The 14,099-nt window shown below is 58.7% G+C and overlaps 1 protein-coding gene across 2 annotated transcripts; it reads right to left on the bottom strand.

Annotated features, from left to right (window-relative positions):
- Positions 1-3,395: 3,395 nt before the first annotated feature.
- FDXR (ferredoxin reductase) lies at positions 3,396-13,194 on the bottom strand. 2 transcript variants are annotated; one of them, XM_064466949.1, is made up of 12 exons: positions 13,117-13,194; positions 12,379-12,476; positions 11,145-11,240; positions 9,768-9,890; positions 9,090-9,203; positions 8,470-8,571; positions 7,036-7,143; positions 6,728-6,812; positions 5,863-6,077; positions 5,362-5,533; positions 4,722-4,895; positions 3,396-3,994 (listed from the first exon to the last, which is right to left on the bottom strand). In XM_064466949.1, exons 1-12 carry the CDS (start codon positions 13,160-13,162, stop codon positions 3,864-3,866), a joined length of 1,464 nt encoding a protein of 487 aa, XP_064323019.1. In that variant the 5' UTR covers positions 13,163-13,194; the 3' UTR covers positions 3,396-3,863. The 2 variants fall into 2 exon arrangements, with proteins under 2 accessions (XP_064323019.1, XP_064323018.1); XM_064466948.1 differs by lacking the exon at positions 13,117-13,194 and having other exon boundaries at positions 12,379-12,642.
- Between the last annotated feature and the right edge of the window lie 905 nt (positions 13,195-14,099).

Raw genomic sequence — 14,099 nt, 5'->3', positions numbered from 1 at the left:
ACCCCCTGCAGCCACTGCAGGGTCCTGGTGGCACTGCTGCCTGTCCCAGCGCAGCCCGCCGGCTACGGGCAATATTTTCGGGAGTGCAGAGCCCTGGGAAGTTTGAGTCTTTAAGGTCAGGAGTGGAAACCATGAAGCCTCTGGTGGGTCTGGAGCCAAGGATGTGCTTGGGGTCCTTTTGGAGAAGGGGTGATGCTGTGCCAGGAGGGGAGTGGTTCCGTGGGCCACAGTGGGGCTGGCGACCCGCTCCAGTGACCCCTGAAGTTGGTACCCCAACCCCAACCTGTTGGCCGTCCCTGCCCGGGGCTGGGGCTGGCTCTGGAGAGAAGAGCACATGAGGTATGGGAGGATGCACCCGGGAGAGCAAGCGGCGAGGGGAGGGTGCACGCAGGGGCCGATGCTTGTGCTCAGCCAAAGCGCTGAAGTCAGCACTCTCCGGAGCCATCTGTTCCCAGCGAAGCCCCGGCGCAGACGGACTCGCCCAGGCTCCCGGCGGCGGATGCTGCGATTCGGTGATTCATGCAGCGAGGGGCCGGGGATGGGGTAAAGCCGGACACCGCCTCTGCGGCCGTGCGAACTCCAGGGATGGGGCTTGAAAATTATATATTAGCCATGCTGCTGAAAAGCTTTTTCATCCATTTTCTGATTGTGTGAGCTGGTTTTTACACGGCAGCACAGCTCTCCGCTGCCGGGCCAGAGGCCTGACTCAAGCTGGTTTTCCCTTATTCCAGAGCACACGTAACCTCCCACTTCACGGGCTCTAAATGCTCATTTGCAAAGGCCAAGTTCAGCAAGCAGCCTATTAGCAAAGCCAGCGAGAGCCTCTGCATTTGTCTCCCGGCTGTGATTGCAAAAAGCAGCATCAACAGGAGCTTCTGGGGTGTCTCAGACCCGTTTCTTCCCTGGATTACCCCAGGCTGCCCGGCAGCCCACAGAAGGCAGGAGCCCCCGGCAGAGCGGAGCTACTTGCACAGCGCTGCGGCGCGGGGAAACTGAGGCAGGGCAGCAGTGGGAAGCTGCAAAGACCCAGCTGAACGGCACTTACTGTGCAAGCACCGCACACCGTGATGGGCTCTCTCTGCTCCGTCCCCAGCCTGGCTGCCTTCCAGAGCAGCGCGCAGGACACCAAGGGAAGTGCGGTGTGAGGAGCTGCGGGAAGGGACCCGCGCAGCCTTGCCCAGCCGGCCTCGAGGCCGCCCCTCACCAGATGCTGATGGCCACCAGCTTTGTGCAGCCTCATTAAAGCCAAGCTGAGCCATAACTCATCGGAGCAGGGAAGTCCACATTAAGAGCTGGCAGCGACGACTTCAGCTTTTCAGGCCTCCTTCCAGCAGCAGACGGGTGTCACTCAGCGTGTCGCCCTCCCGGCTCCTTACCCGCTGCGCAAAATGACTGTGGAGCTGCTCCTCGGCTGCTCGGGAGAGAGGAGGGCGAGGGGGTGCCTGCCCAGCGAGGTTGCCCCCCTGCCCCTCGGACCACCGTGGTGGGGACAGACCTGGATTAAACGCTCACAAGGTTAACAGTGCCTAAAAGCAGCAGTCAAATGTGACAGGAGCCTGCAATAGCCCCCCACCCTGCTCAGAGCCCAGGCCGGCAGCTGGGGCTTTGCAGGCAGCCAGAGAGCCGGGTCACCACCTCCCGCCCCCAGCCCCGGGTCACCCCTCCATCCCCGCTCAGCCCCTCTCTGCTCCCCGTTACCGGCCTCCCAGCGCCACCTAACGACACAGCGACCGGGGATAAGGACCTTCCCGGGGAAGCTGGATGCATCCCCAGGATGGAGAGCACAGACAGCGATGGGGAGGCAGCAGGACACCCAGCTGGGGCTCGGGGACGCAGGCAGCAGAGGAAGGGGGAGCTGGAGGTACATTAGGGTAATGATCCTTCCTCTGCCCATGAGGCTCAGTCCTCCATCCCTGCCCTTCGTTACCCTTGATCATCCCATGGCTTTTCCACAGCCCGGCATGAACCCCAGGGCCTCGGTCAAGTTCTGGGTTGAGTAAAGACGCTGGGCTCAGCAAAGACAGATGCTTCCCTTAATCTGCTCTCACAGCCCAAAAACTACCCTGAAGCATCACCAGTTTGGGAACAGCCCTCTGCCATGCTCAGCCCAAGCACGGCGGCCCATCCCACGGCCACAAAAGCACCCTGACATCAACGTTCAAAGCAATGTGGAAGAAAACCCTAGGGAAGAGCCAGCTCATCTCTTCCTGATACCTGCAGATTAGATGCAGCCACAACAACCCCTTCACCGTCACATTTCTGTCTGGGCTATCTACCGAAACGGCTGCTCCCCGCCCTGAGCACAACCCCCTCGCCTCCACACCCCCCTTTCCAAAGCGCTTATTCGCCTCCAAACCCAGAGCTGATGTAATCTCCCGCTCAGGAGTTCAGCATTAGGACTGCATCAGCCGCGAGACGTAACGAGACCCACATCACACGAGCAGCTGTTCGACAAAAGCTTTATTGCTCGTTTGCGTACGAGTTCCCAGTATCACATTTCCTGAGTTTCTTAATGAGCTTGCAAATGAGATTTAAATAGAAGGGGGGGTGGGGGGGAAGAAAAGAGGAGAGAAGCCACAGATCTTCCTTCCCAGGGTTGGACCAGAGATGAGGTGGGAGTACAGTGCCCGGTGGGGAAGCCCTCTACCATGGGAGAGGGCTCGGCAGAGATGGAGGTTGAGCTGAGACAAACCCCCATGGGCTGCCCTGGCTCAATTTACCCTCTGCCTCCATCACAGAGCCTAATTTGTTTAAGCCACAGCCACCAACTGCCATCGCCACCGTTCACGCAGGTCGGAGAGGAGCGGCTGCAGTCCTGCGGGGCTCCCGCGGGGAGCGCGGTGGGTCCGGGACAGCGTGGGTGGCACGACGGCCAGGGGAGGGGGCAGCGCTGACGTGGCCCCTGCGCCACGGATAAAGAGGAGATTACGGCTCATGGCTTGTAATCTGGCTTAAAACCTGACACCGTCACCGTAGCCAATTTGGGCTAAGAGAAGCATTTAATAAGCTTCAAAACACATAGGCCAAAAACAACCCCCACCAGTGAATGAAGTGAAAGGGCTCAAGGCATTGCTTGCACCAGTCAGTGCTGGCAGGTACCGAGGAACGCACGATCCCTCGTGATCCGGAACAAGGCAATTACATGCTTGTTATCCCAATCCACCCCACGAGCTAGGACCCAGGCTCTGCCGGGGCTTAACCGTGGGAGGCAGAAAGCAAATGAACGCCCTTGTTGTGAGCTCTGAACCACCAGACGAGTGGAGAGCAAACGGTCCCTCCCTGCGCGAGAGGAGCTGCCTTGCCTTGGGATATGTCGCAGGAGACGCAGCGCTCGGCTGGCTGCTCCGAGATTAAGGCAGTCACAGACAAAGAAGCCAGACTCAAGCGGGCAGGTCTAATTTGGCTTTCCTGGAAGGGTTTATTTAAAAATAATTATTATTAAAAGAAGCCTGCTCAGGCATGAATGACAAGGCAACGAAGCCATTTGGCTTGAGGCTTGAAGGGGAGGCAGCGAGACGCAAGGAAGTTTCTCCACGCTACTTGCCATGGGGAAAGTGCCCGGCCACCCCTGCCAGGTGCGCATCTCCCCTCACCTGCGCCGGGCAGTCTGTTAAACTCGAAGGACCGAATGACAAGGATCACCCCAGAGGCAGCAGCCGGCTGCAGAGCGGCAGGCCCAGCCAGCAGCCTCAGATGCTTTGAAACACTCACTTCAGGAACGCAGAGCTCATCATTACTAGAAAGGCTCAAGTGTCGCACACCTCCCAGAGTGGCCACTAGCCCCGGGCACAAGCCCTGTGCTCCCAGGCCCTGCCCGTACCCCACTGGTGCTGGCCCAGTGCCACATTCCCATCGCTGCTGCTTTAGTGACCGATCAACTGCAGCATCTCCTGAGGATCCACTATCTTCTCTCTGGGTTTGCCAGCAGCGTTGCCTCTTGCCACTTCAGCAGCATCTATCTTCTCCCAGTCCAAGAAGGAAACAGGACGGACTCCTGGGGTGACGGCGAGAGACGGGAAGAAGAAGTTAACGGAGTACAAGCAAGTTCAGCCTCACCTCCCCGTTAGCAGGGACCTGACGTGCCAGCAAACCCTGCCCTTTTCCGACACGGTGTCAGACTTCAGCCTCACAAAGGAATAATAATTTCTAGCACCAGGAGGAGGGGGACGGCAGGTTCCAGTCGACTCGGATCAGTCAGACCTTTGCAAGCCGCAACAACAGCGAGCACGGCACCACCTTAGGGGACAAACCACTTCCAATTCACTGTTAAACCTCAGACAGTTAAGAGGCAAAACACACACACTTTAATTGAATGCCTTCAAACACAGCAAATGACTCTCCTGGGCATTTTAATCTTTTCCTCAACTTGCCTGGAAGGTTTGCTAGGAAAGCCACTCAAGAGCAATAGCTCGCTGTCTAGGCAGCTGACAGTGACATTTTACCCAAGGTCTGTGCTGCTTTTAACGGCCCTTCCCAAAAAGTCGTTGTTAACGTTAGCATGACGACGAGTTTGAGGGAATTCAAGTCCCGCTCTCCACGGGCTTTGGAGCAACGGAACAGCAGCGTGACACGTTTCCTCGGTTCAGACCCTGCTCCCAAAAGTGGCTCGTGGGACTCGCTGTCCCAGGATACCCTGATCCAGGAGGAGTTTGGCTGCATCATACCTGCACGTTCGCTGCCACAGCACCTCACCCCCAACCCCCCCCCACCCCCCGACTGACCTCGGCTGCGCAGGATGCTCTCCACGGCCCCAAAGCCTTCTCTGGAGGCAGACACGTCCAGCACGCCCACCTGGAGATCCTCCAGCACAGACTGGGCAGTTTCAAAGCTGTCGTTCATGGTGGTGATGATCACGCCCGTGGGTCCCCTCTTCACCCACCCGCTGCAGTACAGACCTGCACGGGCACAGAGCAGCCAGGCTCAGTCCAGCACGTGGCCGTGGACCCTCCTGGCTGCAAGTCCTTGCCCTGCCCATGGGCGTCACATCAAGTTGCAGGCAGTGGAAGAATCCACCCCTGCGGTGGGGGCAGAATGCGGCCCTTCCACGGCACTGGCGCTGCAATTTCTGTACCTGCAGACTGGCACTAACAGCCGTGTGGGCTGTATCACTTTAGCAGCGGACTCCAAGGCCTAATAAAACCACCATCCCCTTCAGGGCTGTTTGCTGCAAAACCAGACACCCCTAATGCAGGCTGGGGATGGGCCAGGTCTTAATGCCTGACAGAGGCGGCTCATTTCCTCAGTTTCCGCTCTCTGACCGCCTTGTATCAGTGCCCTCGGCGAATGGAGCTTCCCCTGCCAAAGCCCCCACCCCACCAGCTGCACTAAACATGTCCCACACATCCCCCTGTGGATACAGACCTGGGACACCCTCCACTCTGCCCGAGGTGTTGGGGATAACCCCGCGCTGGGTGTCGAAGGGAACCGCTGGGTCCAGGGGCAGGCTCCGGTAGCCAATGCTGCTGAGCACCAGCCCACACTCCAGCTCCTCCACGTCTCCAGTGGGGACGGCTTTGGCAGAGTCACCCGAGCCCTGAGGGAGGGAGGAAGAGGCTGGTGACCACCAGACAGTCACCAGACGTAGAGCAGACTCCTCTGGTCCCCTCTGCCGTCATTGATCCCCAGGTATTTGCTAAAAGCCTTTCTGCAGCAGTAGCAGCACAGAGAGAGCTCCCTTTAGATGGGGAAAGGCTCTTGTCGGTGCTACCGGCTTCCCCGAGAGCCTGCCAGTGGCCACTCCAACCAGCCAGGAGCACAAAGCTATCTTTGGAGAGATTCCCAAGGGCTGCAGGGATGCAGCAGTGTCCTGCTCCATCCCCATAGCCCTGCTAGAGCCATACCAGCCCCAGCACGAGCCTGTACCTCCAGGCGAGTCAGGGCCATCCGGACGCCCCTCGCCCGCCTCCCATCAGCAGTGGGCAGCACCTCCTCAGGGCTGCGCTGGAACTTCAGGCCCCACTCCCGGGGGGCTGCTGCCTGCGCCGCCCCTGCCTGCACCTCCATCGTCTTCTCCCCAGGCTTCTCTAGGGCTGTTTTGATCATCAGCTCGGTCAGTCGCTTCCTGGGCCTGGGGGCATCTAGCAAGAAAGAGAGCTTCAGGACAGGAACCTCAGCAAAAGCCACTCGGGACATGGCACAGAGCCGAGGTCCCACCAAGGCCGTTTCAGTGGTATGTGAATGCATTTGGAGTTTGTCATGCTGATGGCAGCCCGGCGCCTTTGAGATGACAAACTACAAGTCAAAGTGACCAGGAGAGCTCCTGAGGCTTGAGGCCAATCGGACACACAAATCAAAGCCTGCGATTTTGCTGTCTTGCTGGTGCTCAGAGGCAGCAGCCTGTGGAGAAGAGCAAGTGTCTGGACACCCTTGAACTCGGTGTTATCTTTTTAGCTCTGCGGGAAGCTCTTAAATCAACAGCCTTGGGATCTCTCCTGCAAGATTCCCCCAGCCCTCCCGAACCTCATGCCCTCATCACTCAGGGAGTAAGCATCACTCCCAGGCAGCAAAGTGGCTGCACAAACAGAAACAGGCTGTTCCCTTGTCTTTGTGGCCTCCCAGCTCTCTTGAGGAGAAGCCACATCACGGCCACCCAGCTTTCACACACCGTGCGTTAAGCACAGGACAAAGAGTTTCTCTGATGCACATTCTGAGCATCTCCAGACCACTCCTGGATGCTCACTTGTCCAGGTGAGTCCCTGTCCAGAGGAGCATGGCACAGTTCCCTCACCTTTAATAGCATTTTCGAGGCCTGTGAAGTCAGCAGGGTTCAGGAGAGGCCTGGCACCAGGCAGGTTTATCATCTCCCGCAGTTCCTGGGAATTGCAGGCAGAAGATGTTACCTCCAGCATAGAGAGGATGTCCAACAGCCCCGTGCCCTCTTCCCCCAGCAGTCCAGGCTAGGACCCAGTAAATGGGTGTAGGAAGGAGGACGCCTAGGTTCTCCACCCATCCCTGGATCACCTCTCCTCACCAGGGATGGACAGCCTGGGGCTCAATGCTGGGAAACACGCTGCCCTCCAGCACCCCCAGCCGTACCTTGATAGTGAAAGCAACTTGGAGAGGTCCCCTCCTCCCAACCAGCCAGACGCGCTTCACCTTGCTGCAGGCGAGAGCTGCCAGGGAGCCAGCAGTGATGTCTGTCTTCTGCAAGAGAGAGAGAGGACCGTGGGACGAGGGTGGGTCTCAAGGGAGCTGGGAGAAGGCACAGCTTCTGAAGGTGAAAAATCAGCAGAGGAGCAGGCTGTGCATGCAGAGAGCCTGGGCAAAGATGGAAAACAAGTCGTCTCCCTTTGCACAGAGCTATTTGCACAGCTGGTCCCTCATCACTGAACGTACTTTCCAAGGCCATAACACACGAGAGGTAACGAGCCATTACCCCGTGAAATTGCCTCGGGGGATCCACCCACAGGGGTTAACCTTGGTGCTAACAGAGCAAAGCCTTCCAGTGATATTGATTTTGGGGTGCCTGCAGATGCTGTTGGGTGAATTCCCAGCTCAGGATATACAGGCATTTGGGCGAAACCCACTGCAAACCACAGCTCAAATCACTGCCTGCTGGCCCCAGGCAGCTCCAAGCTCAAACACAAGCATTGCCAGGGCTCGACCAGTGATTGGCATCTTGCAGCAGCCCCATGCTCTGTTTCAATTGTGTGCATGTATCTAGATTGCAAGATCATCTTTTCCAGAGAAGACACCAGGTAACCAGGATAAACCATTCCAGACCAATATTCTTAACAGGAAACTGTCTGTACGCTCTGGCACTCATTTCCAGTGCCATGTCTTTCGCAGCACTGCTCCCACAGCTGGGTTTAGCCACTGGTTGGCAGTCTCCAAGGGGTTTTTCGTGATCTAATTTAGATATTAATACAGGAAGTTGTTCACAGCTGTAGTGAGCCTCGTGGCATTTCACCAGGAGGGAAATCCATTGCTGCCAACATCTGGGGCAGCAGCTATACAGAGCAGCTGGTGCACACCAGCTCCCAGCTGGCTATAGGGAAACACGGCAGCAGGAAGAGAGGTCCACTAGCTTGGATCAGCCACCAGTATGCCCAGTTCCAGCTACCAGCAGGAACCAGGCTGTGGCCCTCAGCTACAGCAGTGGAGGAGAAAAAAAAAATTCCCAACAGGAGAAGCTTCTAGTTTGGTGGCGGAAAAGGCTGAGCAGCTCCTCCTTTGCTTCTCACAGGAAAGGAAGGGATAAAGCTCAATTGCCAACCTTTTAGGTACGAGCAGAGCAATCCAGAGAGCTCCGCAGCATTACCCGAGGCACAGCCTCAGCCTTGGATCACACCCTACAGACTGTGAGCCCACAGGGTGAACCCAAGGGGCAACAGGCTTCCTTGGTGAAAGTGCCCAGAGGCAGGAGAGTCTGAGGTTTTGCTGAGATGGGTGGGAACCAGCACCCACCCAGCAAGGAGAGAATCTGGGCCCCCGGCTGCCTTTGCAGTGCAGGGCACCCCAGTGCCTCACCTTGAGGAGAGGCAGCGGGGACAGGAGGATCCGGGCAATATCCAGCGCCACATTCCCGTGACCCAGAATCAGTGCCGTCTCGCAGCTCAGGTCGGGCTTCAGCTGTGGGGAAAGACCCAGCCATGAGTGAATCCACCCAGCCTCTATGACGTGCACCCCCTCAGACCCACTCCCACCACCCAAATTCCCTTCCATCCCTCTTTTCCTCAAAAAAGGTGATGCAGACAGGGAAACTCTACACCAGGCTCCTCCCCAAACAGACACAGCAACACAGCTGCTCTGGGCACCCCAGCTGACCCCTCTCCCCCTCTTCCTGTGATGGCATCTGTGGGAGCCAGAGCTGTTTTAGGCCAAAAAAACCTCCTCAGGCCAAAGCAGAGCATCACCCCCCTCAGCTTCCCATCTGGCCCGGCCAAAAGGTGCTGCCAACCTACAGAGCCAGCAAATCCGCTCTCACTGATGTGCAAATTGTTCACATTTCTACCATCTAAGAAGGATTTAACGTGGTGCCTGCTAATCTTTTCCAATTGCAGGCCTTTCAGGACTTAATCTGGAACTGAATGCTGGCGTCCGGGTGCAGGACGGGGAGGAAAGGCAGGGAAACACACTGCTATACTCACATCCCGGTTCTCGGGCAGCCCGTTGTACCAGCCCACGAACGCTCGGGCCGAATAAACGCCAGAGAGGTTCTCCCCTGGGATCCCCAGGACCCGGTTATCTTCAGCACCGTAACTCTGAGAAGGGAGCAGACACAGTTAGAGATGTCTCCGTGTGCAGGGTTTGATACCAAAACACAAATCTCCCCTTCCAGCTGTTGCCGGGGACCTGCACGGCTGCCAACCCTTCCCGAGGGCTGGGATACTCAACGGAGGGGCTAATCACAGCCTGAGCACAGAGGCTTCGCCCACCCCATCCCCTGGGCTCCAGAGCTATACTTGACCTTCTTGGGCCAAGGCAGAGCATGAAAGTACTGAACAGGAGGGACAAATCCATGTCAGGCTGAAACAGGTATTGGCCATCACAGGGAAGAGGCTCCTCAATGGCTGCTCCTTGCAGCGGCGTTTCAGAAACCTTCATTTGATGCCACGCTCTAGCACACGCTCTCTGCAAGGCTTCAGACAAGCCTTGTAGCATCTGAGCTGTCCCGAGGCTGGAGAGAGTTTACCGCGGTAATAAGGCACCCAGAAACACCTCACCCAAACCCTCCTCCCAAGATCCCAGTGGGGAATAACCCTGCAGACCTCCCCTGCATCTTCTGGGGAGCGAAGGCAGCCCCGGCTCTGAGGCGCAGTACCCACCAGCACCACGGCGTGGTAAGCCTGCCGCAGCTCTGCCACCGTGACGTCCCTGCCCACGGTGACGTTTCCGTAGTAGGCGCAGCGCTCCGAGCGCGCCGTCTGCGTGAAGGCATTGATCACATTCTGCCGAGATCAAACAAGCACCGGGGAGTTACGTCCAAGCCCCAGCTGAGGCCAAGGTCTGCTGCCGACAGGAGGTCCCCGTTCCCGTCCTCCCCAGCCTTGAGATGCTTCTCCCCTTCTCTGAGTCAGTTATTTTGAGACTCTTATCTAACCACAGCCACAGATAATTCACAGGGAGATAAGCACAGCTTTGACTTGGCACTCTTTCCACTACCCTTTTTAGAAAGGAAAATTCACCTTTTGCACCCGCCTGGGGAGGGCAGGATCCTTTCAATACCTTTGGCCCCTCTGAGTAAACCCCACTGTAGGAGAAAGCTCCTTCCCAAAGCTTGCAAGGGAGTCCCACCAAATGACCCCTTCCATCGAGGGTGCTGCCTGCCAGACCCCCTCTGCCAGCCTCTCATCTCAACCCTTCTTGAAACCCACTTCATCAAGAAAGGTCGCAGGGCAGGATGGTGCCCAAAGCCTTTTCTTTGGAGCGATGAGGGCTACACAGCAAAACCACCACTTCTTCCCCTGCAGCTCCAGCCAAACTCAGCCTGGTAACAGCACGGATACCACCGCACTGCGGAAGCTGCCCAAACCCACATCCATTTTGGCTACTCCTCATCTCTCAGCTCAGAGGGATCTAGTCATTTTGGTCTGATGCTCTCCAGGGATTAGAGAAAACCATCACAAGATATTGCTGTGTCTGGACCTCCCTTGTCATACCACTCCAACCGCCTCCACCCCAGCTCAGACACAGCAGATACCCTGGGTACAGCTCACGCCCACTGCATGGCAAGCGAAAACGGTAGATTTCAAAGAGCTCCTTGGTTTAACTTCTCCTTGCCCACGTGTGGGCACTTACAGCCCAGCTCCGTCACCCCCAACAGCAGATCTGTGTGTGCAAAGAGCAACTGCAGCGATCGGGCAAGATCCTGCCAGCATAAAGCTTCCTGTTACAAAGTCACCCACGTGTCCTCCTTGGTCTTGCTCTAGGCCAGGCTGACCAGCACCAGGAGCAGCACTCCCCGTTACAAGCCTCTAGTTTTGACCCACTGTCCAGAGCCCGAATGCCAGACAGCCCACATCACCTGGCCGTGGCCTTGCTGGGTCTCAGCACAGACAAGGAGGAGATTTGGACCTCTGCAGTGTGACAGCTCTGCACCTCACCGAGCCCTGAGGCACCACGAAGGACGGCGACTGCCTGGCCCGCACCCGCCACCATCATCGCGTTCACCCGCAAGGGCCCGGGGCTGAGACAGCACTAACCTTCACTTCGGGGTGGTCTGGGGCCACCCCAAAACGGACAAGCCCGAAGGGGACAGGCAGCTTCTCGTAGATGTCCACTCGGGCCCCGCCATGGTGCTGCAGGAGAAGGAAGGCACGGTTAAGGGGTAAGGACAGAAAGCCCATGCGAGCCCAGCAGCTCAGGAGGGACACACACGGCTCGCCTGCTGCTGGGGGAAATACAGGGCAGGAGGGAGGGTTGCACCAAGATCCCAAAGTCGGAAACAGCCTCTTCCAGGCTCCTCCGTGCACAGGATGATGCTCAGATTGCAAGGTGTAGCAGAGAACGTGACCCAAACCATCACTAAGTACATCTCACGGAAGGCTCCATCCCCCCACCCACCTCAGAGCCCCTCTTCCACACTGACCTGGTGGCTCTCCAGTACCCGGGGGGCTGACCAAAGGGCCCCCACACTGGCTGGGAAGCACCCAGTGCAGCACCCTGGGTGCTGGTGGACCCACCAGCCCGTCTGCCAGCCCCCAGCAGAGAAGCCCATGGCCTAAGATCCCCCTGAGCTGAGTCACCTCAGGGTCAGAGCTTTAGATAGATGTTTTGCTGCAAGGCTTTTGTTATCTTGTATTTTGAGTCAGCCTCTTCCCAGAGATTAAGCAGCCCTGAAATTTGTCCCTGAGGCTTAGCAACAGCTATTTTCCAACACGTACTGGAGACAACACAGCACGGTTTAATGACAGGGTTAAGCTGCTGCATCTCTGGTCGGTGCCAGCAGCCCCGTTCCTGCACTCAGGTCTCATTTCCCGACGGACGTGACCACCCAAAGCACTAGCGCTTCCAGGTGCCCGGCAAAGGATCGCCCGCGCGCCCGGGTCAGCTGGAGGAGGAGGAAGCAGGAGAGCGGGTCCTCCACGTTCCCTTTAACACATGGTTAATGTCCCCCCCGTCGGGTGACAACGGGTCCCAGCGAGGCAGATCTCCGATTCTAGAAAAATCACTTGGGCTGAGCTCGCAGCAACGCGGCCAGGGCCGGGTCTGGCCTGGATGGCCCAGGGGCAGGGCAGGGACGGCGGTGCCCACCCCAGGCACTCTGTGGGGTCTGGGCTGCCCCAAGCAGCCCCCCAACAACCCAGACGTGGCTGGAGCAGGGCCGGGAGCCCACAGAAACCACTCCCGGACCCGTTCAGAGCCAGGCAGGATGGAGACACCTCCCTCAGCCGGTGGGTCCCTGCCCTCACCCGTGGCCAAATCCCACGCCGGTACCTTGAGGACGTGCTGAGCCGTGTAAAACCCGGCGGGCCCGCTGCCCACCACGCAGAGGCGAGGAGCCGGGGCGGCCGAGGACAGCCATCGCTTGAAACCTGGAGATGCGAAGGGCAGAGGCAGACATGAGGCCGTACGCGGTGCCGACTCCCAGCCCCGGCCATAGCCCTTCCCTCCAGCCCAGCGCCGGCCCAGGGGGGTTCGTCCCGCCGCACCGGCCATCCCGGCGCTGCCGGGCGGCGGAGGGAGGCTGGGGTTTATGTACCGGGCCCAGTGGCACGTCCCACTGGGGAGATTTAAGGCGGAAGCAACTCGAGGTCAAGGGCAGCGGCCTTGGCGCTTACGGCTGGGCCGGGCTGGGGGTGCCAGAGGGGGCTGTCACAGCTGCCCCGGAGCCGGGCACCGGGAAGCACCGTACCGGGGACACGCACCGGAAGGGCCCGGTCCCGGGGGGGCACGGGGACCCCAGCGCTCTCACCCCAGAGCACCGGGCACGGTTCTCCCCCCGTCCCTCGCTCCCCCAGGGCTGCAGCACGGTCCTGCCGAGTACCGTTCTCGTAGCCTCTCGGGCCCGCAGCCCCGGTTCCCTCGATCCCGGTTGGGTCCCCCCGGTGCCGGTTCCCCCGCAGCCCTTCGGGCCCGTAGCCCCGGGTCCCCCCGGACCCCGCACACGTGTTCTGCGCCCCCCCACCCCCCGGCGCCGGTTGCCCCGTGACGCCACCAGGCCCCGCCCCTCACCGCCCGGGACGCCGCCGCCCCTCCAGTACGCGCCGCCCGGTCCCATCCCGGCCGCCGCTGCCGCCGCCCCGCCCCTCCTCCCCGCCGACCAATCGAGAGGCGGGAGAGCGTCACGCTTAGCATAACCCGCCCCTACAACACCGCTTGGCCCCGCCCCCCAGCCGGTAGCCAATGGCGGCATAAAATTGCCGTCGCGCCTGTCCGGAAACGAGCGGTACCATAGAGAAGCAGGGAAGGAAGGGCCGCCTCGCGGCCTCCTGCGCTACGGCTCTCTATGGTGAGGCCTCCGCGGTACCCTGGGGCTCCCCGCATCAGCACCATCCCCGCGGCTCCTCATTGCGGGCGCCCCTTTATTGCCAAGGGCGATTGACTGCGGAGGTCTCCCGGGGGAAACCGAAGCCCAGGCTGATTTTAATCCTCCCCCCTGCACAGCCATCCACCCCTCGCCAGGAGAAACCCACACCATCCCCTCCGTAAAGGATAAAACATCAGTGCCAGAGGCAGCGGATAAATGCTGCTGCCAGAGCTCCCAACCCAGCTTCCACGACGGTCCCTGCTTTATTTCCTCTTTAATCCCCATCACTGGGCTCATTAAAATGCAGCTACTCACACTTCCTGTGCAGGATCATCCCATCTTGCTTCAGCCCCTGCGCAATACTCCAGGCAGGGAAATCATCTCAGCGGGCCCAGGAGATGTTTAAGGGTTGTACAGATGCCAAAGCATGCAGGCAAGCACTAACAGGGCTTTTTAAAAGCAATTAAGACTGAGAGGATTTTACAGCTAGAAGCTGATTTTAATAAGGGTCATAAAACCCACAAGCTTTCGCGCATGGTCTTGGAAATTAGTTCATGGCTTTCTGCAAAGGCATGCTGAGAGCGGCAGCTGGCCATATGCCTCCATCTGCACCCGCTCCTTCAGCATGTTTGTGGCGAGGACCAGGATTTCCAACAGCTTTAAAGCCTGTGCCTCTGCTCCAAGCCCC

Source organism: Phalacrocorax carbo, chromosome 16, assembly GCF_963921805.1.
Source record: "Phalacrocorax carbo chromosome 16, bPhaCar2.1, whole genome shotgun sequence".
Lineage (NCBI taxonomy): Eukaryota > Metazoa > Chordata > Aves > Suliformes > Phalacrocoracidae > Phalacrocorax > Phalacrocorax carbo.
The sequence above is the reverse complement of the archived record's forward strand: the minus strand, read 5'-3'. Positions and strand labels throughout refer to the sequence as shown.